The sequence below is a fragment of the Mchenga conophoros genome, linkage group LG23, assembly GCF_057382185.1.
Source record: "Mchenga conophoros isolate Kocher_MC1m ecotype Shallow Benthic linkage group LG23, M_conophoros_male_GT1.1, whole genome shotgun sequence".
Taxonomy (NCBI): Eukaryota; Metazoa; Chordata; class Actinopteri; order Cichliformes; family Cichlidae; genus Mchenga; species Mchenga conophoros.
Window position 1 is genome coordinate 2,778,578 of NC_140547.1, and position 24,249 is coordinate 2,802,826.

The following is a 24,249-nucleotide window of genomic DNA, read 5'->3' on the forward strand; positions in this document are numbered from 1 at the left end:
TGCTGGCGTGACCACAGTGCACACGTCTGCTGTTGCTCACAGTGGTCCAAGTGTCCGCTCAGGGAGTTTGTGTGTTCGCTCAGACACGTGAAAAATTAGAGGGAACATTGGACATGACACTGTTTCACAAGAAAAGCATCATGTAACTTTTTTGGCCAGATAAAAGTGAAATTCACTTTGCGATAAATACCATGTAAATAAATACATGAAATTCAAATATTGCGAATAATTAGAAAAGCTCAACATGTTTGTGAAAATAAAAGGTAGTCTGTCATCTGAGAGTTCATTCATGGAGAAACTGGTCAAAGAAAGAATTTGCCATGTGGCCAGGTAAAAAGTGCACTTCCTTCGTCCCACTGAAAACTAGGTTTAGGCTTAAGCGCGCCTTTTTGACTTTGAAATCTCCCTTTCTTTTACCCCAGAGATAAGATGACTTTTATACATCTTTCTGGTGGCCTGCAATTAGAAAACAAGTAAAACAAGTTCAACAGTCCCGGGACATCTTCCCCATTATTTGGCTTGTCTGAACCTAACAGCTTCTCTTCTCTTAACATGACAAAGTTACATTGTGGGTTGTCAACCCCGGTTTTCACAATTTAGCTGTGGGCCTGTTTACAGAAAACTGTGCCATTGACACTGGGTAACTAATGCAACATAATGCAAACTTTTCTTAGAACAACGTATAATTTTAAACATATATGACGAGAATAAAAACATAATACAAGACTGTTCCTGCAGCAAATGCCATGAAGGAAAGCTGAAAAAAGTGCACCGTGAAAGTTAATATATGCTTATCACTAGCGCTACCACATCTTTAAAGGACAAGCAGATCTTAATATAGTTTCAATTGGAATTTGCATGAAATTCACGTGTTTAGGTGTATTTTTATTGCATATTAGACAGTTTTAGATATACTTAGTCTTATTCCTTCACCTGTGGCCTTGGCGTTTAATGTCTTGGCAGCAAGAAAAGAACAAATATAAAAATACAGGTCAAACCAGGAAGCTTTTTTGTAAGCTACTTACAAATCTTAAGGGTTATAATGTCAACAAGTAATGCTCTCTGTTTTAGGATTATGTTGCTGTACAAAGGTCCGCAGAAAAAGGGAATAGATTTTATTCTGAAGGAAAGAGGGGAAAAACCCCCATTACATAATACTCATGCCCATTAGAGATGGCTAAAAGGTTTAGACTTCATCTAAAAACTATGGCTGTTTTTCCAGGAGAATTAATTATTCATTAGGTTTATAACTTAACTGACTGAAAAGGTTGGATTATGTTGTACTCACAAATATAATCATATTTTATAATATATAAAATTAATATACGGGAAGAGATTTGGTGTATGTGTATGCTATAACTAAGACAAGGATGTCGACGTGACAGGTCATCACAAAGTGTTGGTATAACATTAAAATAAATAAATAATTTAATGCTGAAACCAGGAGACCTAACCAAAACTAAACATTTTTTTTTTTTTTTAAAACAAACCAAACACACTCAGGAATTAATGAAAACCAAATTTAATGAGCTCATTTTATTATTGAGGTAATAGTGCAGCAGATAGTTTAAACTCTCTTAAACAATTCAAAAGTAGACACGAGTTTGAAAATGCCCATTAGTTGCATGACGTTTGGTCATCATTTCAATCTTAGGAAAAAACTTACTGGACAAATTTCATAAGTTTTATTTTTGAGCTATATGCTTTTGACGTAAAGTAAGTCAGATGCATAATCTAACGACTTGTTCAGATTGTCTGTGCTTCAAGAAACACAAAATAATTGCAATGAAATGTTACATGCTGCTCCAATCACAATATTACTACATCCCCTTAGCTAATTATGGAAAAAAAAATCTTATGAGTAATTTCAGGTTTTTAAAGTCCACGTATGCATGAACCTATGATTTGACATCGTATTGAAAAAGGCAAGTCCAGTTTACTTAATCTGGAAAAATATATTTATTTATATCTATTTTTCTTCCCTTTTTTGACAGTCACCACAGAAAGGCCATCACTTGAAAGGCCTTATGGCCTTTACCAAAGAAGTAACCATAAAAGAGGTTACACACTTGTATCCCACTGTGAACAATTTCCCCTGTGATGTTAAATTACCTGCAGCACTACAATACACTCACACGTGGGAGCTACAAAGCTGAACTGCACTTGGCTAACACGCTTGCTAACAAACCAGTGTTTAAATAAACTGAAAGCAGGCAAAGCTAAGTCAAACTTACATTTATGTGGCCTGAAAAGAAGACGGCGACACCTGTTGCCCTTTAACACCCATGTAGCTAAACAGTGGTCGAGCAAACCGCCAATAACTACCACTGAGCCCTGTGGAAAAACAACCTCATACTCGTTAGCAGTGTTCACGGAGCGGTTGTTTTCACCTTTATCCTTCTCCCACAAATCAGTAGGGTACCCGGTGCTAAAGCTAACTGGTGCTTTGGAAAATACAGGTATGTGAGGCGATTACTAGACGTCATTAGCGATAAATTAAACATTGAGCTGAAAAAAATCATCAGTGTTTCCTGCTACCGGACAGAAACTTTTCAAAGCATCGTTTTGGAGCAAACTTTTGTATTATGAAATGAAATGTTGATTTTATGTCTCGATGACCTACAATTATAATTAAAGTTAATCTTATTATAATAACCAAATATCAGTTTGTCCGTGAACTCCTCTTACGCGCCTACGGTCATGTTGCCAAGCAACCACTTACTAGCAGGACATAAAACAGGACATCGGCTGATTTTAAGACAGTCGTACTCATTTATATCTTCTACTTGTTTGTATAAACGAGAGCTACCAGCCTTTTTTGATTTGGCTTTGATTTGATGTTTCTTCACGGTGGGAAATATTGAAGAAAATTAGCTCCCAACTACGCTATGGGATGTTCAGCAAGATGAAAACGCGGGTATTAATATGTAATCAACAGAAAGCGTATTAAAGCGCAGAATAACAACTGTTACCGTCGTGTAAATGGAAGTTTTTGTTTCTGTTGGTAAAATGAACGATCTTACACGAAAGACCGTGAAGGCAGCAGAGTGGGAGGGAGCCTGACCAACAATTTTAAACGAGCGATCCAAAGAGTTCCGCTGGAGACGCCTTGAAACACGGGACATACCACCGGCAAGCTGCTGCCATGTTTCTGCAAAAAATTCTGCTTTATTTGTCGACAGCATGCATGTTTTGCTACATGTTGGGACTGTTTCTCATGCTGGCGATATTGCAGTTTTTCTCACCAAGCCTTGCGAAGAAGTTCATACTTCGCATGGGTGAAAAGATCACCATGACCCAGAATCCCAGGTTTAACTATGAGGATTGGGGTCTGACATTTATGTCCTTGGCATTTATTAAAACCGCTTCTTTTCACATGTGGCTGTCTCTCGGAGAAGAGGCGTTTGTGGGAGGAGAAGCTCCAGACTCACCTGTGGTCACTATGGACCGCGAGAAAACCAGCATCTCCAAGTATTTAAAAGGTGCGTTAAAGAAACCCAGGCTCATCTGCTGTTATGCAATGCTTCTTTGCGCCAACATTGCCGTTTCTCTGCAGGCAACAGAGCGCTTGTGCTGAGTTTTGGAAGTTGCACCTGACCCCCGTTTATGTACAAACTTGATGAGTTCAAGCAACTCGTCAAGGACTTCAGCGATGTAGCCGACTTTCTTGTGATCTACATCGCAGAGGCTCATTCGACAGGTGAGTACAAGTTGTTTGCAGAACCTGAAATTTGTGGGTGGAGACATGTGGCCAAAATATCACCAAGCAAGAAAGTGAAGGTTTTTTGTTTCTTTAAGATCTGAATAATGCTGATGAATGTTTAGCTTGAAACTAAACCCAGGAGATGCAGATCTGTGATTGGCTATTGGACGTTTGTAATCCAGTTATAGCATTCATTATCTCTATGAACACACAAACTACTTATATGCTTTCTGTTTATATTGTTCTGGTGCAATCATGTGAAAACGCACTTTTGGTTTCACTTGCAGATGGTTGGGCCTTTAAGAACAACTATGACATCAACCAGCACCAGAGCCTGGAGGACAGGCTGTCTGCGGCACAGGTCCTGGTTCAGAGTGAACCCCTGTGTCCTGTGGTTGTGGATGAAATGACTGACGTCACCACCATAAAATACGGAGCTCTGCCTGAGAGGCTTTACATTCTGCAGGCTGGGAAAGTGCTCTACAAGGTAAGACAGGTGCAAAAACGGGCAATTTCTTGAATAGTTTCTTTCTGAGCTGCTAATTGATGAGTTGTATTTAGAGAGCAACAAGGCCAAATTCTTTCACTTTCCACTCACTGCTTCTCTCACGCAATTTGAAGTCATACCAGCATTATGGGCGTGAGTGCAATCTGCACTATCTCAACACACGCTATCGCGTGTGGTGCAGGAGTTGAAGAAGCGTAACAAGGGCACATTTTTGGCACTGAACCAGGCTCATGGCAGCCGGACCAGATATGTAGTTTAGATGACAAAAACCTGTTTCTGGTCCTCTCGTTTGAATTAAATTAGTATCTTTATAATAAAGTGTAATTAATTATGCTTTTAACATTTGTTACTATGTTCCTCAGGGAGGGAAAGGGCCTTGGGGCTACAACCCAGCGGAGGTGCGATCCTTCTTGGAGAAGATAAAATAAGAAACTCTGCGCTTATATGAATAAAGGTTTCTTCTTATTAAGGGGTGGGTTTTATCTACATTCTAACCAGTATACATTACTTATATAGGTGGGGGCTTTTACAATCAGGCTCTCATGTTGTCTTAAAAAAAGATATCAGCCTCTGAGCTTGAACTCTCCTCTCAGTGTTAATTAATGACGGCTGCAGATTAAACTTTGGACTCTGGAGCCAGATGCATTCAAACACAGGGAGACAGTCCACTCAGCGGTTGTGATAAAACGGCGCATACAGGAGATGTAATTTGTGTGCGCATGCATGTGTTTTTTGTCCATATTCTCTTTTTGGTTGCGTGGTGGGTTTATTATGGCGCAGGTTTGTCTGCATTGTAACTGTAATTCCACTACATCAGCATGTAGTCCTACTGTCAGTCGTTCACATTAATCACAAAAGGTGTAGAAATGGTGTGTAACCTTTCTGTAGTCTTAAACGACATGTCAGCCTCTGAGCTTGCAACCCCCTCTCTGTGTTTCTTAGTGACGGCTACAGATTAAACCTCTGGTCTCTGGAGCCAGATGCATTGAAACGCAGGGAGACGGCCAACCTCAGTCATGTCATGTTCGTTGTATCACAGACTAGACAGCAGATGTAGTTTTCTTCCATATGTGTTTTGCTTATGTTGCCTGGCTTCTTCAGTTAAACTCCCTGAAGATTTAAGGCACTGAAAGTTTTCCCATTTTCAGTGTCAGTTATCAAGTGCACACTTATGAATTCTCCACAGTTTCAACAGCTGGCTACTATTTACATGACAATGCCAGTCAAAACCTCTTCTAGCTGGAAGTCTTTGAACTACGTAGGTTAATTTATTATTGGACACTTATTGATTTGAATATTCTTGGATGTGAAGTCATCCAGTAGCACCTCAACATAAGAGTACTCACTTTGTCAAAGTCATAAAAACAGACATGCAGCAGCACCGTATGCTAGCCACTTTGTGTTTGTCACTGTGACTCACGCTTGACCCATTAAAAGAGAATATGATTGTTGCAAAGCTCGAATTCTCCATTATTACAAAAAATGCTTTCAGAGTTTTAATACCAACAAAGAGCAGATTTCTCCCACATGAGAATCTGCCTGTTGTTTGCCGTCTTGTCTGGAAATGATAAACCTTCTGCACTGTGTGTGGATTGTAAAGTTCAGATTCCTTAATATCTAACTGTGTTATCTGCACATCAGATGATTTTGGCACCCAGTGTCCATGTTACATAATTTAATCTAATGAGGGTTCTTATCTTGGTGTAGTTGGTGAAAGGGCACAAGATAGCTTTCAAGTATTTTGATAAAATTTTGTATTGGAGAAAAGAATCGGATTTTAATTTCAATCCAAGCATTAATAATTTGTAGTTTGACTTCTTTTAGTTGCCAGAATACTTTGTGTTGTCTCATAAACACTAGTGCTAATGTGAGACTTGTGGCAATAATAAAAGCAAAACTGAAATGAAATAAGGTTTTAGTTATTCATTTTTTTTAAATCCTGTTTTTACAAGTATATGACACAGATATGTTTTGAACAAAGGCTACAGCTTTCATAACATTTCTTGTGTGACTGAAGTTGGAGGGTAGGTTTGGCTGCTGCCCAGTCAGGCCACATCCTGTGGAGGCTAGCCAGCAGCAGCTTAGCCTCATTTCCCATTGTTAGACAGGAACCACAACACTGTAGGATCCTCCCAACGATGAACTTTTGTCAAGATTCAGGTCTGAATCATAAAGTTTAACCAAACTATGGATGTGCAGTATGTGTGTCAAAGCCATGGGCATTTGCAAAGCATTGTGTGTATTGAAGCCCACTAGAGGGCAACATAAAGACATGGAGGGGAAAAACCGATCATGCTCAAGTGAGTCTTATATTAAGATAACAGATGCATCATTCAAGGAAAGTGAAGGACATTTAATAGAATAAAAACGTTTCATCAAGCGTTTGTAGATTCCAAGTGCTGCTCTTCTGGCCTTTACTTGTCTTAAAATTCTTAAGCTGCAAGTAAAAACATTTACAAGATGGAAGTGCAACAAAAATGAGTCACCATGTGATTGTAACAGCAGTTTGATGTCAAAAGCAAAGTGTGCTTGTCCTCAGAGTTTAGGGGAAAGCTGTGCTTGGCAACTCCCGGAGCTTTCAGTGGCTCCGACTGCCTCCTCCAGCAGGTGGCAATAAATAGATCCCGGCTAAAATAAACACAGACGTCTAAAACGAAACTATAAAGACCCTTTGGAGCCACTCACCATTACGCCGTGAAACGAAGCTTGACGATCTCCCAGCAAAGGGTAAGTTGTGGGTTGAAAACTGTTGAAGGTAAATTGTTATATGGTGGTAAATGGCGTGAAGGTGGCTGTTTGCAGCTTAAATTGACTCTTACTCTACTGACAGTCACGAATTAATCCAAAGGATAAACATTCATGATGCGACGTAAAGCTACTGACATAACTTTAGAAATCACCCTATAATCTTTAAGGTTACATCGTCCAAATAACTCAGTGCATCTTTGAGGCCTCCACAATCTCAGCTGCTCTTCAAGTGTTTCTTTGGCTGTGATTGTTTTCTGCAGAGTAAAGATTTTTTGTCATACAGTGTAGACTGACGGCAATCCCCACTGCGAACCACAGTTACACAGTTCAAAGAAAATGTAAAATATTTCCTACATGCACCTTTTAAACTGTTATTTCTGCTACATGGAACAAACTGTAACAGAACTGAGCTGGTGACTGTCCCAAACCCACTGATGTCAACAGCTGAAACGATTTGTCCCTCATCTTTCATGCACAGCCGTTGAGCCAGAGCTGCAGTTTCCTTTGAGTCAAAGGCTCCCTCTGGACTTCCTCTTGTTGTTCTGGTACCTGTTGACTACAGCACCCTCTAGCTTTAGTGAAAGCACCGATTAGCGAAGCCACCACTGGTCTGTGCACTGACTGCAAGCAAGATGTGATGACAACTCCATTTTAAAGACACAGGACGTTAATCTGTGCTAGTAATCTTGGCATTTTTGATAAATAGAAGGTACACAAGTGGTAACAGCACTTACAGTTCAACACTTTTTGTGGATAACTCATTTTCTAATGTAAGCGTTTATTTGTCCACAGCTTCAGCAGTATCTTCAAACCTGAGTTACTCTAATATTAATGTACGGTGAAAACAAAAACAGCCCACACGGTGAGATAAGTTATTGTAAAATTATATTAACAAGCAATCTTTCCTCAATTTGAAATAAAAAAATATCAGCAAATAAAGGCAACATAGGACAGATGTGTATAATGCATAATGTTCACAGGGAAAAAAATGAAACAAAAATTCTCATCACATTTACAAGACTGCGGCTAAGTTTATAATGATGCCTACTAGAATCAGTTTAGAAAGCTTTGACTAACTGAATAACTGGGGCAATATATGTAGTCAAAGTTTGTATCAAAATATAAAAAAATATGCGGATGGGCAAGAGACGGGCAGGACCAAAGGGACGACCAGTGATACAGGAAGGAAGTGTTAACCAGTATGTGTGAGAGATTAAAATGGGCAACTCATCCATATATCCATCAACCAAATTGGAAGTAACACAGAAGGCTACGACGATGAAGCGCACAGAGTGTTAAGCACAGGCAGGTAAAGAGATATACACCACATCTTAAAGCAGGTGTCCACATAGAGAAGAGCAGCACTAGGTAGTATGTTGTACACAGATTCTCAGCACTCATGCACTCACTTTTTATGCCAAAGTCTGGCTTCCCTTGACAGCACGCGGCAGCAGTCCAGCTGTTTAAACAGCCAAGAGTGGCAGAGTAGCAAACTGTCAACAACAAAGCCCCTTTCAGACATGCAGTCCTTTTCCATTAATCTGACAGCACCCGCGAACGCGTCGGCTTCGCACCCGAACGGGCGCCCCGGTCACTTTTCTGCAAAGATTGCGACGGAAATCTCGAACTAGGTCCGACCTAGCACTTTCAACTTGGCACATGTCTGAATGCATTAACCGATGCACAGGATTATGACTGCCCATATCTCTCGTCCATCTTTGATGTAGAGATTGCCCCAAACAGCAATAAAATATGACGTGACGTTTTATGTCATCGGAAGCTATTTTTCATTTTCAGTAAGGTGAAAACGTCGCTCTCTAATGCAGTGCATATTCCCCATGCAGAAGAGAGAGTCTGTGTTCAAAGGGCAGGGGCAGCTGTGGCAGAACGCACACACTCGCGCACATGCACACACACACTCACTCACTCACACAGACCCTGATCTTGGTAAAAATGTCACATCGAGTTAAACGTTCAACAGTGTGGCTACACTTCACTAGATGCCTAATGCTCACTGCCACGAATGCGACAATTCTTTTGCACATATGGTGAATATCTCACATACCGTGGCTCTCTTTGCAGCTGTCATGGTTACGTCTGAATAAAGCTGCGAGGAACACTGATGTAAAAGTGACCAAAGCCTAACAGAATGCCATCGCTTTGAGGGACTGATGAAGGCGGCAATATTAAAAATCCCATGTCTGAAAAGGGCTTGAGAGACTGATCAATCTGGATCAATGTGACACTGTAACAACACCGCTGCAAAAGGCTGTCACAATAAAAGCCATATTCTTTCACATCGTTTCCATTTTTAAGTCTCTTTAAATAGAAAGGTGGGCATTGGGCAGAGTAATACATTATTCAGAAAGGTGGCCACAGAGTAAAAGACAAATCCTCAGTCCTGTGTCAACCCATTTCTGTGACACCGTATGCATGGTGATAAGTAAAATGACAAGACAGAGACTTTCCAAGCTCACAATGCGTATGCAAACTCTCCAGTGTTTTAAGTGACAAAAGCAGATATTTCCTGCACATCTTGCACCACAAAGCAATCATTAAAAAGTACAAGAGGTAAACTTCCAACCTTTTTCTCTTCGCACTAGGATTAAAGAGGCTGAGAGGACTGAGCGGGGTCAGGAGGTTCTGCAAAGAACATAAAACGTGTCATTTATGCATTTCAGTAGCTGGTTTCTCACACAGGGGTTGTGATAAATGGTGTAATTGTCCTTCATTTTGAGCAAGGAGCAGTAGTTTGCCAGCCATTTAGATTTTTTTGTTTTGTTTTTGTCCCCCAATCAGCATTCTGGCGTTAGTGTGGAACCAAAATGGCGCCTGTCCCTGATTTGGTGCTGATGTGTTTGGCCATGTCCTACAGTGACTTCAGATCCTCGGAATGATGGCAAATCGGGTCGGGTGAAGAGGGGGAGGGGGTCACACACTCATCGTCATGGTTGGAGAGTACTATGGAAACACACACGCAAGAAAAGGAAGCTTTAAAACACATCCATGTGTTACTATAGTTTACACCTTGCTTTATGTCCTAGCTTGTGTCTCCGGCTTCATCACGGTGGAGCTACAGCTACAAACACTCTGACAACTTACGTTCTCGCTCTGAAAGGAGTGGAGGAAGTTTCCACTCAGCTCCCCATCATCCCTCGGGGTCCCGGGAGGATTGCTAATGCCACTTAAATTGTTTGGGGAATTCTAGTAACGAAGAGGACGAAGTTACCAGTTTAGTTTATCTGGGTTGAAAAGATAAGCAACATGGCTGCATTGGGGTTGTTTTTTTTACCTTGTTCATTCCATCCATATCACCAGAACCTGAAAATTAAACCATGTGTGAAATAATTAAAACAATGTTCATGAGCCCATTTTATACAGTGAGTGCAGATAAATACATGTGCTGTCTTTAACAGGTGGGGATGCAAATCCAAACACTTCACTGCTGTGCTGGTTTAATGCACTGTGGTGAGTAGTGTTACCTAGTGATCCATTCATGTGGTGTGGTTCCATCCCAGCCATGGCTCCCAGGGGTCCATCAGAGCCTGGGCCCATAGGGAACTAGGGGAAGGAGGGGGGGTAGTGGCATGAACACTTATCACAGCTCCGTAGCGGAGTTGCCGTACGATTAGTTAACTACCAAAATTGAAACTACCAAACTTAAAGTGAATAAAAGTGCAAGCTGCCTGAAACCCAATTACTAAAGATTATAACAGTGCATTTATTTATTTATGCCATTATAAGATCAGCCTCACGTTCTGCTTGAAGTCTTTGTCTGATTCTTTCATTACCACGAGTGTAGGTGAAACAGTAGCCTCCAATATCACATATCACAGTATAACAAGTGCTTTGCGTCTCTGCTGTGTATTCTTTGGTAAACAGTGACAGCGTGCTCTAGAAAGACCAGAATTACTAGTGTTTTACGTTAAGCGTGATGTCATGCAATAGGAAGTGGCATTTCCCACACAAACCCACACATTCAATGAGTCAATCTGAGGCTGTAAAAAGATACTTCTGGTGTCTTCTGTGGTAGTTTTACTCCCTTCATCAGCAGCATGAAGCAAAGTCATTATAGTTAACTTTAACTAAATTAATGAAACATTGTAGCTTTCTTTGTAACTAATTGGGAAAATGTATTAACACAACCTTCCTAATGACTCTTTGGAGCGTGTTTATTGAGAGTTCCGGTGGTTTCTACATGGCTATGATTTAAGTGCCTTCATATAGTGTTGCATATTTGTCGTTGTGCTGCCTTATCCTTAATTTCTCTTTAAAATTTCCCATGGAAAACACCCACCTTATCTGACTATAATACACAAACCTCTGGCTGTGTGTGCGCTTGTTTCTTTGTCCTCAAACTCCTCTCAGACCACCAGGGGTTGAGCAATCCAACATCTTAGGCCCCTTGAAGGGTCTCATCTATATCAGATATCGTGACGTCTTTGTGTTTCCTCACAACTACCTAGTAACGTGCTAAAAAGCGCCCATTTTAGCATTTATGCATCTATAATGCCTTGTAAAAACATCATATCAGTTTGTATTTAACAATAACATCTAATCCCCCCCCCAAAAAAAAGCATGGATAAAAAAAAAAAAAAAAAAAAACAAAAAAAAAAAAAAAAGAAAAACTATACATGTTTAGCAATCGCCTAGCAACAGAACTACATCTACCACCACATTTTCTACTTTTCCCAATGAGATTAAGTATATCAGTTTACCAGCACCACACACAGGACAACATTACTGTAGCAAAACTAGTAAAAACTTTGTTGTAACTTTGCTGTAAAAACTTACAAAATTAAAAACTAACCAGAAAATAAATAATTATAATAACAAAGCTCAGGTTTATGTGTCTACAGGTCTTTCCACCTGCACTCACACAGCCACAAAGGCAGTTTGATGGTGTACAGTTACAACAGGTTCGTACCTTTATCACACGGTTGACACGAGAATAACGTAAAGAATTTATTTGTGTAATGAAAAGAGATAAATTTTCAGTACAGCGGTCCCTCGTTTATCGGGCAAAACGTTTCCTCAACATTGTTGTGTTTGTTGGGGAGAAAACGCACAAACATACAGCGCAGCACTTCACAGTCGCACTGCTAGCAATCGAAGATTTATGTGAAGTCGACAAGCGAACGCATTCTGTACTGTACAGGAGACGCGGCACGAGATTGGTTGACAATGGTCAAAAAAAAAAAAAATAAGAAAGAAAGAAAAAAAAAAAACACGCAAAATTGCACAAAAAAAATAAAAAAAAATAAAAAAAATCAAATCAGCGAAACAGCGAGGCCGTGAAACCGCGTTACAGCGAGGGACCACTGTTATGTGTTTTGTCTGTAACATTATGCTAAATATATTATTACTTCTGATGAAATCAGCAGTTCGGTCAAAGAAATAAAACAGAACTCACATTATTCCGGTTGCCAGGTCCAGTGTTGATCATGGTGTATAAATTGTCACCAGAGTTGTTTGAGTCTGACGGGGAAAAGTGTAAACGTACAGTCGTGGATAGCACAAGAAAAGGCTCAAGTTTAGCAGCTTAAGTCAAAGAAGCACTAACCTGCGGGGCTGGGCATGATGGGAGTGCCAGGAGGCCCTCCACCTCCAGATGCCCCCTTTGGAGAATGAAACAAAATAAAAAATGCATTAAATGTTATCCTTCTATGCTGTAATATCTGTAGTGTGTGAGGGTTAAGACATCAGGATGTGTTCTCACCCCGTATGCACCAGGAGAGGGTGATGAGTAAGGCATCTGAAACCAAAGACATAAACATTACAGACCAGAAATGGGAGCACAAACCCTTTCCGTACCCCAAACTGTCATCATTCATCATTTGATCGTCCTAATACCATTATGGCTGTCTGTCCAACTGTCTGTGGAAACCATGATACATAATACTACAATTACATCCCACCCCACAGTAGAACCTTGCAGACCTCTGCAGCTCAGAGAGGAGATCTGGTTGCAAAGAATGAGCATTTCTCTGGGCTTATGTGTGAATTTGTGTGCCTGCATTTCTACTCACAGAGTTGGCATTGTTGGGATTGGGCCATGGCCGACCCGTTCCTGGGCCCCTACATAAGAACGCAAATGGAAATCTTGGTAAAATGTTGCACTTGATTTAAAATACATTTCAGACAATACTTAGAAATAAACAGGAGGCTCACATGTTCACTCCTGGCATGCCAGGACCCATGGTGTTGTGTGGAGGCCTCATCCCACCACCAAAGTTCTGAGAAAACAAACAAAAATCAGCTTCAAATCTGAAACCACAGGGTAAAAATAAAAACTCTTGCAAACCTACTACGGACACATCTGTTAACACTGTCAAAATGCTTTTGGTTTGGATTTGGTTGGCAAAACGAATACCTTCCTATCACAAGAACTAATAGGGTAAAAACCACAGATTCATCAAGGCAGTGATGATTGATTCTGTATAAGTAAGCAGCCTACCTGAGGGCCAGGCCCCATAGGTCCCATTCCTCGAGGGCCACTCATTCTCTGCATTGGCCCCAAGTTAGGATGACCTGAAGAGTAAAGGCATTCAAGATATAAAATAATAATAATTATAAATGAAAATAATTCCACACTAATGCATGATGTGCAGATGCATGTCATTAAAGTGAAATGACACACACCTTGTGGCCGTGTGGGGTCCATGTTGGGCAGCATGGGATGAGGACCTGGTCCTCCGCCGGGTGGCTAGTAGAAAAAACTTGAATATGAAAATTGCAGTTTGAAATTCACACGATTCTGTGGTGGGTGGGTGTGCAGGATCCCTACCTGGCTGGCCATCCGGATGGGTGGACCTCTTGGGCCTCCAGCAAAGCGAGGCGACATGAAAGACTACAACACAAACATACATTTAAATAAAGATTTGACAAACGTCTCTTAAAATGTACACCCATTTCTAGGTTTCATGTTGTGTGAATACTGAAAGCAGCATAAAGCTTTAAGCTGAAACAAATGCCAAAGCATGAAGCATCAGCACTGAGAACCAGCCTTGCCACATGACTGCACATAGCAAAACCGGTGAAAAAGAAAGAGAGAATGAGAGAGAAAGGCAGCGTTACCTGACTGTGAGGTCCCATCATACTGTTAGGGGGAGGAGGCTGAGGGTGAGGAGAGCCCTGGGGACCAGGAGGACCCTGTGGCATCACATAAAACGAAGAGGCAAAGAGGACGATACAGGAGGGACAGTGGGGAGGATGAGACGAGAGAGAAAGAGGGAGCGAGAAACCAAAGTGACAAAAGAGGGACAGACAGAGAAGCAGGGTTACTGCAGGGCAGAGGACAGTCGGAGTGCAAGAACCAAAGTGTGGCGCAAAAAAAATAAAAAACGTACAAAATATAAAACTCTTGTTCATGTACCAAACAGTAAGAGTGTGAGACTGAGCAGAGAAGAACAAGCAAATGACAGCCTTGAGTGACAGAAAGAGAAAGATGGAGAGGATGTACGCTCTTTTGCCTGTCAGTCAAGACATTAAGAAGCGTGCTACATGCAGCATGTTATCACTGCTAATTTTCCTGAATTAACAGCATCAATTAAGCTCTATGCAATTAGCTTTATAAAAACACTAAACACCGGCACTGTGTCACTAATGTTGCTGAACTGACAGAGAGAGGGGTCTAATTGAGCCTCCTCAAATTGCTCCTGGTAGGGAAAGTATGAGTGTATGCATGCACTGATGGATAAACCTCAAAATTTCTATTCTGAGAATAACGCGATCACATAATCACTCGCAGCTTTGTGGCTTCTGCTTTATAATAAATTGCTGGATGTGTTGTGAATAGTTTGGTCTAGTAGAGACAGAGGTTTACAACTTCATGTCACCCGTAACGAGTTGGTTCCACACAGCTGCCTGTGATAAGTTTATCTTCATGAGATATTGATTTACAGAAGGTGCTGCACCTTTCGATTTCTCCATTAGGAGAAAATGGCCTGGCCACACCTTCCTGTTTACAGCACAAGAGGGGTCCAGACAGACAGCACCGCTGTGATGTTTGCTACTAGCTCGCCGAGTACACGGAGCACAACAAAGGGAAAAGCGGCAGTGTGAGACCTACATCTTCACAACACATGAAAAGCTCTACAAGCATCAAAATAATCCCTCCGACCCCCACAGGAAAATAATATTTTAGATTTTTATATGAAACAATAGTTGACATGATATATCAGCTGATATATCAAAAAGAGGGGCTAAAGTCGAGGGACATTCCCAACAGTTGCAGACAATACGAGCGTAGTTTATGGACTGACCTGGAAAAAGGCAGGTGGCATTGGGCCCCCTGGCATGCCATCACCAGGGGGCATCCCTCCCATCACGGGGCTGGGAGCTGCTGCTGCACTCTGACAAAGAAGAAAACAGGAGAACGAGTCAAGCCGCTGGGTTATGCTTTCAGTCTTTTTTTCTAACAACACCGCCCCACAACAAATCCAAGGAGCAGGAGGAAACTCTCGGCAGACGTCACTTTTTAACAAGGAAAGCTCATGTGAGAAATTGGACAGTGGTTGAATCTGAGCTGATCTCAGCTGTAATGGGTTAATGGCCAAAAATCTTATCCAACTCTGTGAATAAAGTTTCATGCATTTCCTTTTTAAACCTAATTCAACCAACTGTCACCCACCCCCACACCCCTGCCCTCAATAATATATTAATGGGGTCCTTATTGAGGTCTGATCCGTGCTGATTCAGAATCCAGTGGATCAGATAAGCATCAGTGGGATGCAGTGAGTCAGTGGCTCCAAAGTGCTGCTGCACAGCAGGGGCGAGCTGGGCCGATTTCCTGCTCAAACCGCAGCCCTAATTCACTAATGTGCCATTTGCTTCGGTCACACGCTCCTAATTGACTGAGTTTTTCTTCCCTGTAGCTGAAGCAATCTGAGATGGGCTAATGTCTTCAGAGCTGTGGGGTTTAGCTTCCGAAGAACAGACACCAAGTGAGAGAAGAACATTCAGTCATATTTTTTTAATGCGTAGCTCATTCAGTGAAGTGTAGGCAACTAGGCACTGACACTACAAGAACGGATGCATCAGCATCCACACTCACATATAGCTCTCGATGCCCAGAGCCTTACAGACATCGCTGGTCAATATCCAACACGCTCCCTTTTATCGACTGCACCTTCCCTAATTATATCTGCTCAGGCTGCCACTGCAGGGCCACTGTGAAATACCTCAGCAGGGAGAGAAGTGAAGCCACAGTGAAAAGTCACATCTCATCAGGCTCCTTCACCGCCAGGACGCAGGCAGCATAAATTCCACTTCTCTACTGAGCGGCGTGGAAAACTCAGCATGGTGCGAGACTGAGAAATCGTCAAGCGTTCATAGAATCTGGGGTTCCCTTAGATGGTCTGCTGCATCATAAAGCACAAATTAGTGAAGATATCAGTTGCTCTTCAGTTTACTGATATGCTTCCTCCCCCGTCTTGAGCAGTAACTCACTACTCGGCCCACTCAATTAGACGGGTTTCCTGTCAGAGTTTGAATAGAAAACCGAAGGCCAGTATTAAAAATAATACTGTGAGAAATCACTGAATAATATAAATTTACAAATGTACAAATAACTTCTAAGAATTAGAGCTAACCTAACTGCTAAAGCCTTTCATGGGCACTAGGTAACAATTATTAAAAATATCCGAACATTAAATATACACAAGTACCATATTAAATGATACGATGCTGAGAGACGGTAAACATCCATACTGAGGATGTTCAACATAAGCACTAATATACTCTACGTGGTAAAAGCCAGAGAAACCAACGAAAACCAATAAAAACTCACGACTCTACATTCAAACAAGTTGGAGCAGTAAGGCTGGTTTTAATTTTCACCCCCCGTGTCGACAGTAGAGGCTTTCACTTCAGTAAATCTTCATCGTCTCTGGTCATTTACGCTCACAGAGGCAACGCTTTGTGTGAGCCCGTGTCCACAGTAAAACCTTAAAAACACAGCATTTTAACAGTGCTGTGAAGGAAGGTGTGGCACTTTCCTTTATCCAGGATCAAAACAGTAAAATGAATCCATGTTAATTTAATTTGGCAGATCATATTTTTCACAATGCACAGATCGACTCCTGCACCAGAGCTTTTGGTAAGACTTGCGGGTTGATCAGTGATGCCGTGCTTTAGCTTATGAATCTGCACATATATCAGTTCTGTGGGGTTCTTATCTCTGTTTTGCATGTGGAAACATCCATGATTCTGATCATATAGAGTAATCTAATCTATACAGAGTTGTGCACAATCCTCACAAATGCAACTCTGCTGATGCTGTTTTGCATTAATCTATTTTTCATTCTAAACAAAGGTGAGCAGTTTAGAGTACTAAACAGATGCACTTTGGCTTTAATCAAACACATTTGCATTATATACTACATTACATATATTTCATGTTAAATTCTCTGGGCATGCCTTTCTATCAAAGCAAAATTAGAAAAAGGACTTTCGCCTTCTTTAGTGGGAAGGACATGTTACAAGCAGAAAATATAACTGAATCATCACATACATGAACACAACCCGTTTTGCAAGATTTAAACTGCCCAGGCAAGTCATCCACATGCAAATTAAACGAGGAGGATGTCAGGATCCTGCCTGACACATTTACTGACGTGGAAGAGTCACCAGGAAATAGTCAAACTTACACAGCCTCATAAACAAACAAACCAAAAACCCTTCAAATTTAGCAGCATTGGGTTCATCCTGACCAAAGGATACTTGCAAAACACAGACCAGGTGACTAACTGTAAGAAAAATAAACAATGAGTAGCCTGTCAAAGCAAATGCAGACCCACTTCCACACAGGTGTACTGCCAAGTACAATTAAGAAATCAGGATCCAGTCATGCACTGCGGCATGTACAAAAATGCTGAGCAGGCCAGTTGCTTCCGATTTTGCATTAAGATAGCGAGAGCTATGACTCTGAAAGAGGGCTCACTATGGAAGCATGTGTGACTGGAGCTTCAGTCTCCTGCTCAAGTGTCTGGTGTGTTAGTCGTTGTAGTACGGTACGGTAAGATCTAAATTCTGGTCAATGAGAAAGACACTGAAGATTATTGTTTGATACCACATATTTGATAGCTGTGATGTCCTTGTATTAGTGCAATATGGAAGGAAACAGGGCTGTTTCTTCCTCGGGTGACTGACCTGGATGTTATAGTTCAGCATCTGTGAATATGCCATAGTCCGCTTGGATCCAACGGGTGTAAATCTTACCAACAGCTGGTGAGCTCGAGGCTCAGTGCGCTGCCCACAACAGCATAACATTATAATCTCTGCCTGAGAACGTCAATAACAGTGATCAGGCTGTGTCAGCAAAAACTCTTCATTGACAATTACATACACAGAGTTATTATAGCAGGCTCGCAGTGCATAATCCCCACATTTCAAAGATCAATGCATATTTGACAGCTTAGTGATGTAAAAATGATAACCACTGATCTACAAAAATGCACACACGAAAAAATAAGTGAGAAACGCATCACCCAACAGATGAGGTTTGAATACATACAGGTTTGAACCCTTGACCCCAAAGTGAAGGGATCCAGTGACTCTGTTAGATTGTGAGCATTAGTTTGTCCGCTTAGAATTAAGGGTCACTAGAAATCAATAAAAGCTTCCAATGAAAGGTTTCTGTCCTGATGTGAGGGTGGATTTCTTTCATGTGGGGTCAAATAAATGTTTTAATGAATGAAAAATAATCTGAATCATAATATTCAGCCTTCGCAGTCATTAGATATTAAACCACTTTAACGCCTTCTTGTAGATAAATTTGGGCTGCAACACCATCATCCCCATTAAAAGCCAAATGAGGGAAACAGGACAGAGTAATCCCCTCCAATTCAGTGTCCAGACTCAATTTCCATGACGCTGTTCTAGCAGCATGTGGTGGCCCAACACCTTACTCAGGTGTTTTATATGAAGTCTTCCTTTAGTTTGCCACCCATCCCCACACAGTCTTTGTTATCACTATTACCATTTTTACTGTTTTATATGCTTGCTGCTTTAAGGTTTATGACAGGAAGTTAACAGCACTGTGATCAGTCAGGGACAACGCCACGGACTTAGAAGCCAGTGAAAGAAGTTGCAAGAAAAGAAAAGGAGCGATTGTTGTTTAGCATATATTTGATTAAGGCTTGAGTTGATATCTGGCTAAGGCTTTGTTAAGACAAAAGCTTTCCCTGGTTCTCCCCCAAAACAGGCTTAAAAAAAATACTCTAAAATGAAAAAAGGAAATTTAAAAACAAAAAACAGGCAAATGTGATGACGTATCACTAGTTTACCTGTTCATTATTTTATATTATCCCCGTATGCTCAATGATCAAGGTTAACTCCTGAGTGTCTTTCTGGTTTCTCTCTTGAGCAACCACACGATTAGTTACTGATTTTCAAAACTGTAACAACTGAGAACAATCACCAGCAAAGGCACAAAACAGGAAGTGAGGGGCCTCAGCAACCATCACATATATTGAATCCAAATCTAATGTATGGACTCGACACTAATAGGTTATCCAAAGGAGGAAAAAAATTGTCTGAGCTGACTTTTAGTTTTGTTTGTTTGGTTTTATTTGCACCCTACTGACGGAACTGTAGGTAAAACTGTTATTCGTAGTTTTAACTTTGTTTTCATTGTAACTTCCTGAAATGCAAAGTAATGTCATAAAGACTCATCGTTTTTTATTAATTTACTTACATCTAAAATGTGTATGTGTGCTCCGGTAAAGTTGTTCATTGGTTCTAAGTTCAAATAGCATAAACAGCTCTTGATATTACAAGCTGTAATTTTACATTTGTTAAAGAAAACAACGATATAAGGATTTAGCTTTGCTTTATGATTTCTAGCCATTTAGCACATCAGCCAAAACAGCCCCACAGTTAACCTAACAATTAAAATATAACCATTAATTTCTTTTCCTTGAGTTTCTTTGTCCTACCGTGTGTGTGTGTGTGTGTGTGTGTGTGTGTGTGTGTGTGTGTGTGTGTGTGTGTGTGTGTGTAAGAGGGGATTGTATTTTTTTTGTTACATTAAAAAACTGAAAGCAGCTGTCACTGTGTTTATCACAGAAAAGGGCTAAGCTACATTTATGGCTTGTTAAGTGGTTTGTGTTCATACAATCCCTGTCTGGCCCCTCCAAAGCGAAACTGGCGTTTGTTTTGATCCTCTACCCTTAAGTAGCCCATTCCTGGAATGAGGCCTGCAAAGAAATAATGAAGTAAAACAAAGCTGTATTTAAGGTATTGACCGCAAAGTCATAAAAAGACGTCAACAATCTACATCCCTGTAGAAGAACAGACACTGTTTGCCAGACTGAAAAGCTACGTGCATGGTGAGTTCCCAGGCATGTTATGTTAGATCTTTATCATGTAGCTCTAAAGCCACAGCTGTGCTTGTTGGACTGTTCCAAGGAGTCCAGTGCTGCGTTTGGTCTAAATAAGCTACGTCTCCCCAACGACTCTCTGGTACCGGAAAAGGGCAGATGTCTCAGTCCTGCCCCGGGCTACGAGGCTCTTGTCTGGGCCCTTTCTTACAACTTCCCAGGGGATTTTTCCTTTAAGACAGACAGACGACCACCCCCCACCCATCATGATTCAGCACGTGTGAATGTGTGTACTTTAAGGCAAACAAGTAATTCCAGCCAAGCAAATTCTCTTTGAATGCTTGAATCACTGAAGGAGGTTACAAAAGGCCAGAGTGGCGGCGGATGTGCTTGTGCTCCCTTTACAAAAACAAAGACGAGGGAGGGGGGTGGGGACAAGGGAAGAGAAACAAGTAAAGAGGAGGGTGAGGATAACCAAGAGCTTGACTGGGGTAATTTTTAAAATATAATAAATCAAAAAAAGAAAGAAAAGAAATGAAGCTTTTTAAAGTGGATAAGAGAGAAATGATGTAGGCGTTTGAGCCGCAGCACAGACCACCCAACTGCCGGCTCATGAGCTAGCATGCTCCTAACAGCCTCACTTCTTCCACTGGAACCGATTCTCAAAAGAAACCAGTCCCTATGTTTAGCTTGTAAATGTTTAACCATCAATCAACATCATAAAACCCACTCTGGATCCTGACTGGATGCTCTCTTTCCCTCGCAGGTCCCCTCCACTTTACATCTCCCTCCAGTCTTCCTCCCCAGCCCCCTCCTCTTTTATTCCCTCAGCTCCTCTGCGGTGGTGGATGCTGGGCATATGCCACACTGCCACTCCCCTTTTTCTTTTTCCAATATGCCCCTCAGCTCCATGACAGCCATCAATCAGCCGCTGACGCCATGGCGACAGGGCCCCTGGGGAGCGTTCGTCAGGCCCAGCATGAATACGCCGGAGCTTTACGAGGGCTGCCGGCTAACAGAACAGCACTCACCTCCCCCACACCTAGACAAAGGCTTGGGTCCAAGGACTAGTACTGTCCACACACACACTTCATTGACCTCCTCAATAAACACAAAGAGAACCAACATCAAACTGAAGGGTAACCACAAGATGTCAGGGAGAACCAACCGTGCAGAAACTCTCAAAGCTCCACGCCACAGCAGCACACTCCCCAGACTGACATTTCACTGTTCCTTCATTTGCTTAATGTTTTCCATTCAAAGGAAATGGCTTCAGTCAAACCAAAAGACACAACTTAACATCCTATTTAGTGTTTTTACTTCCTTTAAAAATGATGTTCCCATTTTCCCAGAGATTAATTCTCTAATTCATGTATGGAAATACAATTTTCCCAAAACAGACTCTCCGATCTTTGACATATTCACAGAAAAGGACAAGCATATTCTACACAAGCAAGCAACCAGAAGCAATCAATTACCATTAAGTAGGCTAGTTGAATTAAGGCTGACTGTCAAACAAAAACGCAGTCTTTCCTTTGTATGAGCTGCAATAATAAGGAATGTGGTTACTGAAAGGGCAGAGCCACGCTGTAGCCTCTCTCTTGGCTCCCAGGTCACCTGCCAGATCAGGAGGCCTGTTACCCTGACAACCCTATCTGCCAAGAACAGGACCAACATCTCAGTTTTAACCCCTTCCTGTCTGGTACACCACTAACCCGCCTACAAACTGGACTGTGCATCAATCATCCTAAGAGGGCTCCTTAACCTCTAATGTCTTTCCTATGCTGATACAGCACAACCTGAAAAGTCTTTCTATTTTATTTACATCAGCAGCACCATTTTAATCTTTGGAGGCAGAAAGAGACGTTGGGAGGCGAACGGCAGAGGCCATAGACATTCAGTTCACAGTTTCTTTTGATCTATGCAAGGTTCTTTTTAATGTTCTTTTTTTGAATGCTGACTCAAAGCAGGAAATGAAATGACAACAGCACCTCAAAACTGCATAATTATCAAGATGCAAAGCACCCATACCATGCAAATATAGAACTGCTATCGTAAGAGAAGCAATGCGCTACCAAACCATACACATGTACCGAGTGACACCTCATAAATTCAGGATGTAAGGCTGCTCCAGCAGTTCTTCTGTTTCAAATCCATTAGGATTATGTCACTGCAGGTAATATGTTTCAACATGTATTGGCGCTACCACACATTCAGGCAGCTGGAGGTCTTTAACAGAAATAGAGCTGTGTGCATGAAATTCTCAGATGCTGTGCAGAACACACCGGAGGTTCTTCGTCTTCACAACTGAGGCAGCGGGGAGCTTGGGCTAAGGGGAGAGCACTTGACAGGTCTGACTCAGGACATGCTGACATCAGCATCATTTTCCCAGAAGCCCATAAAGCTCATGGTTGGGCGCAGCATTCAACACACCAACAGATCATGATAGCTGATCATAAATCAGCAGCAGACACAAAGTGTTTAAAATTGCATTAGATGGTTAAATACAGCTACAAGGTGCTACAGGGAATACATTATGACATAATGAAAAAAGTTATATATAAAGACATCACTTCTCAGCCTCAAGCACAAACTTATTGTCTTCTCCTGGTGAACAAAAGGCAATATTTGCAACAGTTTCCTTGTAAGCAGTACTCACATAATCATGGAAAGCTTTTGCTTCGCTGGAGTGGTCACATGTCTCTCTCCTCTCTGGTGCAGCACAATACAAGTCCCAGAAAACACTGTGGACAAGAGAGCTCATGAAGCCAAAAACCCCCAACTCACACACAAGTAGACATTTTATTACATTACAAAGAGATGACACTTACCACCACCATGAATGTAGGAATCCAGGGGGTTCACCAAGTGTTATGTTTTTCTCCCATCGGATCTAGGACAGCACAATTTCAATAATTATCTATGGGTGTCAGTTACACTTTAACAATACTGTCCTGGAAGAATAAAAATAAATGTTTAAAAATATAAAGGACGTGTTAATACGGTTAAACTTTTAACCTAAATGCCACATACCTCTGATAAAAAGGTCTGTGCAGACTTCTGTGCCCCTATGTGTAACAAATACTCATACACGTAAAGAGCCAACCTGCAGGGGAGAAAAAAATAATTACAAATTGAGGTCTAATTTAACAAACTTGACCAAGTAGCAAAGCAAAATCACCAAACATCAGGTTGAATCTTCCTGTACGCGAACAATGAGTGATTAGAGTCGGGTAAGGCCCTCTGAACAATGGCTGCCAAATACCAGATGCCAAAAAATTAAATTGGGACTCGTAAGCAAAGCCAAGGCTGGTGAAGACTCTCAACAATCAGGAGGTTAAAAGAAAGTGTGGAGGCAACGGCGTAATTTAACGTCGTGATGCGAAGCATTTAAAGAAAACAACAGCAGCCTGTTGTGTATTAGCTAGGTACAGTATGTTGGTGGCAGTGACGGGGCTGAGGGAAATTAAAACGGAGCCTATCCAGAGAGCGCAACAGAGAAAACAATGTACTGTAGCACGGCGATGTTATTGTTTTACTCTCTCCGCACCGTCGTCCGAATAACCGCAAAAATCTCAAACAACTGCCGATAAAAACACAAGTAAACTACAACCGGAATCGGCTGGAAATGTGTACAAAATCAGCAATAATCTACATGGAGCAGAACACAGCTCAAAGGAGGAATGGCGAGCAGACAAGGCGGTTCATTCAATTGCATTCTCGGTAAGAGGAAATCGCCTCTTGCTAGCCTGTCCAGCAAACAACAGAGAGCAAGAGGGAGCAACTTACGAGGTAAAAAATACACAATAATAAACGCTTCTCGGCTTACTTTTCTCGTGCTTGGCTGTCCGACGGCACCGGGGTCCCTTTGCCTTTGGGAAACATTGTTTTGTTTGGAGGACGCCCGCCTTCTCTTTCTCTTTTTTGCTATTTCATCTGTCAGATCATCGCGGCCGCGACCCTCTCGC

General features: G+C 41.5%; 3 protein-coding genes across 4 annotated transcripts in view; 1 reads left to right on the forward strand and 2 right to left on the reverse strand.

Moving 5' to 3' along the window:
• Positions 1–2,409, reverse strand: part of glis1b (GLIS family zinc finger 1b) — an 82,312-nt gene extending 79,903 nt beyond the window's left edge. Inside the window, exon 1 of the mRNA XM_085266453.1 lies at positions 2,235–2,409. The gene's annotated coding sequence lies outside the window, so the exon portion shown is untranslated. The remainder of the gene's footprint in view (positions 1–2,234) is intronic.
• Positions 2,410–2,714: 305 nt separating this feature from the next.
• On the forward strand, positions 2,715–6,139 carry dio1 (iodothyronine deiodinase 1). Its single transcript, XM_085266460.1, has 4 exons — positions 2,715–3,482; positions 3,557–3,700; positions 3,991–4,190; positions 4,574–6,139. Exons 1-4 carry the CDS (start codon positions 3,146–3,148, stop codon positions 4,637–4,639), a joined length of 747 nt encoding a protein of 248 aa, XP_085122586.1. The 5' UTR covers positions 2,715–3,145; the 3' UTR covers positions 4,640–6,139.
• A 1,688-nt stretch (positions 6,140–7,827) lies between these two features.
• Positions 7,828–24,248, reverse strand: ssbp3b (single stranded DNA binding protein 3b). 2 transcript variants are annotated; one of them, XM_085266464.1, is made up of 18 exons: positions 24,111–24,248; positions 23,315–23,387; positions 23,113–23,174; positions 22,941–23,025; positions 15,224–15,313; positions 14,037–14,111; positions 13,747–13,809; positions 13,602–13,665; positions 13,417–13,490; positions 13,131–13,195; positions 12,989–13,037; positions 12,679–12,714; positions 12,523–12,577; positions 12,373–12,437; positions 10,442–10,520; positions 10,252–10,280; positions 10,062–10,163; positions 7,828–9,920 (listed from the first exon to the last, which is right to left on the reverse strand). In XM_085266464.1, exons 1-18 carry the CDS (start codon positions 24,164–24,166, stop codon positions 9,891–9,893), a joined length of 1,152 nt encoding a protein of 383 aa, XP_085122590.1. In that variant the 5' UTR covers positions 24,167–24,248; the 3' UTR covers positions 7,828–9,890. The 2 variants fall into 2 exon arrangements, with proteins under 2 accessions (XP_085122590.1, XP_085122591.1); XM_085266465.1 differs by lacking the exon at positions 14,037–14,111.
• Between the last annotated feature and the right edge of the window lies 1 nt (position 24,249).

Coding starts and splice junctions, on each gene's coding strand:
- ssbp3b (XM_085266464.1), bottom strand. CDS start 24,166: ATGTTTCCCAAAGGCAAAGGGACCCCGGTGCCGTCGGACAGCCAAGCA. Junction 23,175..23,314: donor CACAGACCTTTTTATCAGAG/GTATGTGGCATT, acceptor GTGCTGTCCTAG/ATCCGATGGGAGAAAAACAT. Junction 13,038..13,130: donor GGCATGCCAGGAGTGAACAT/GTGAGCCTCCTG, acceptor GTTCTTATGTAG/GGGCCCAGGAACGGGTCGGC.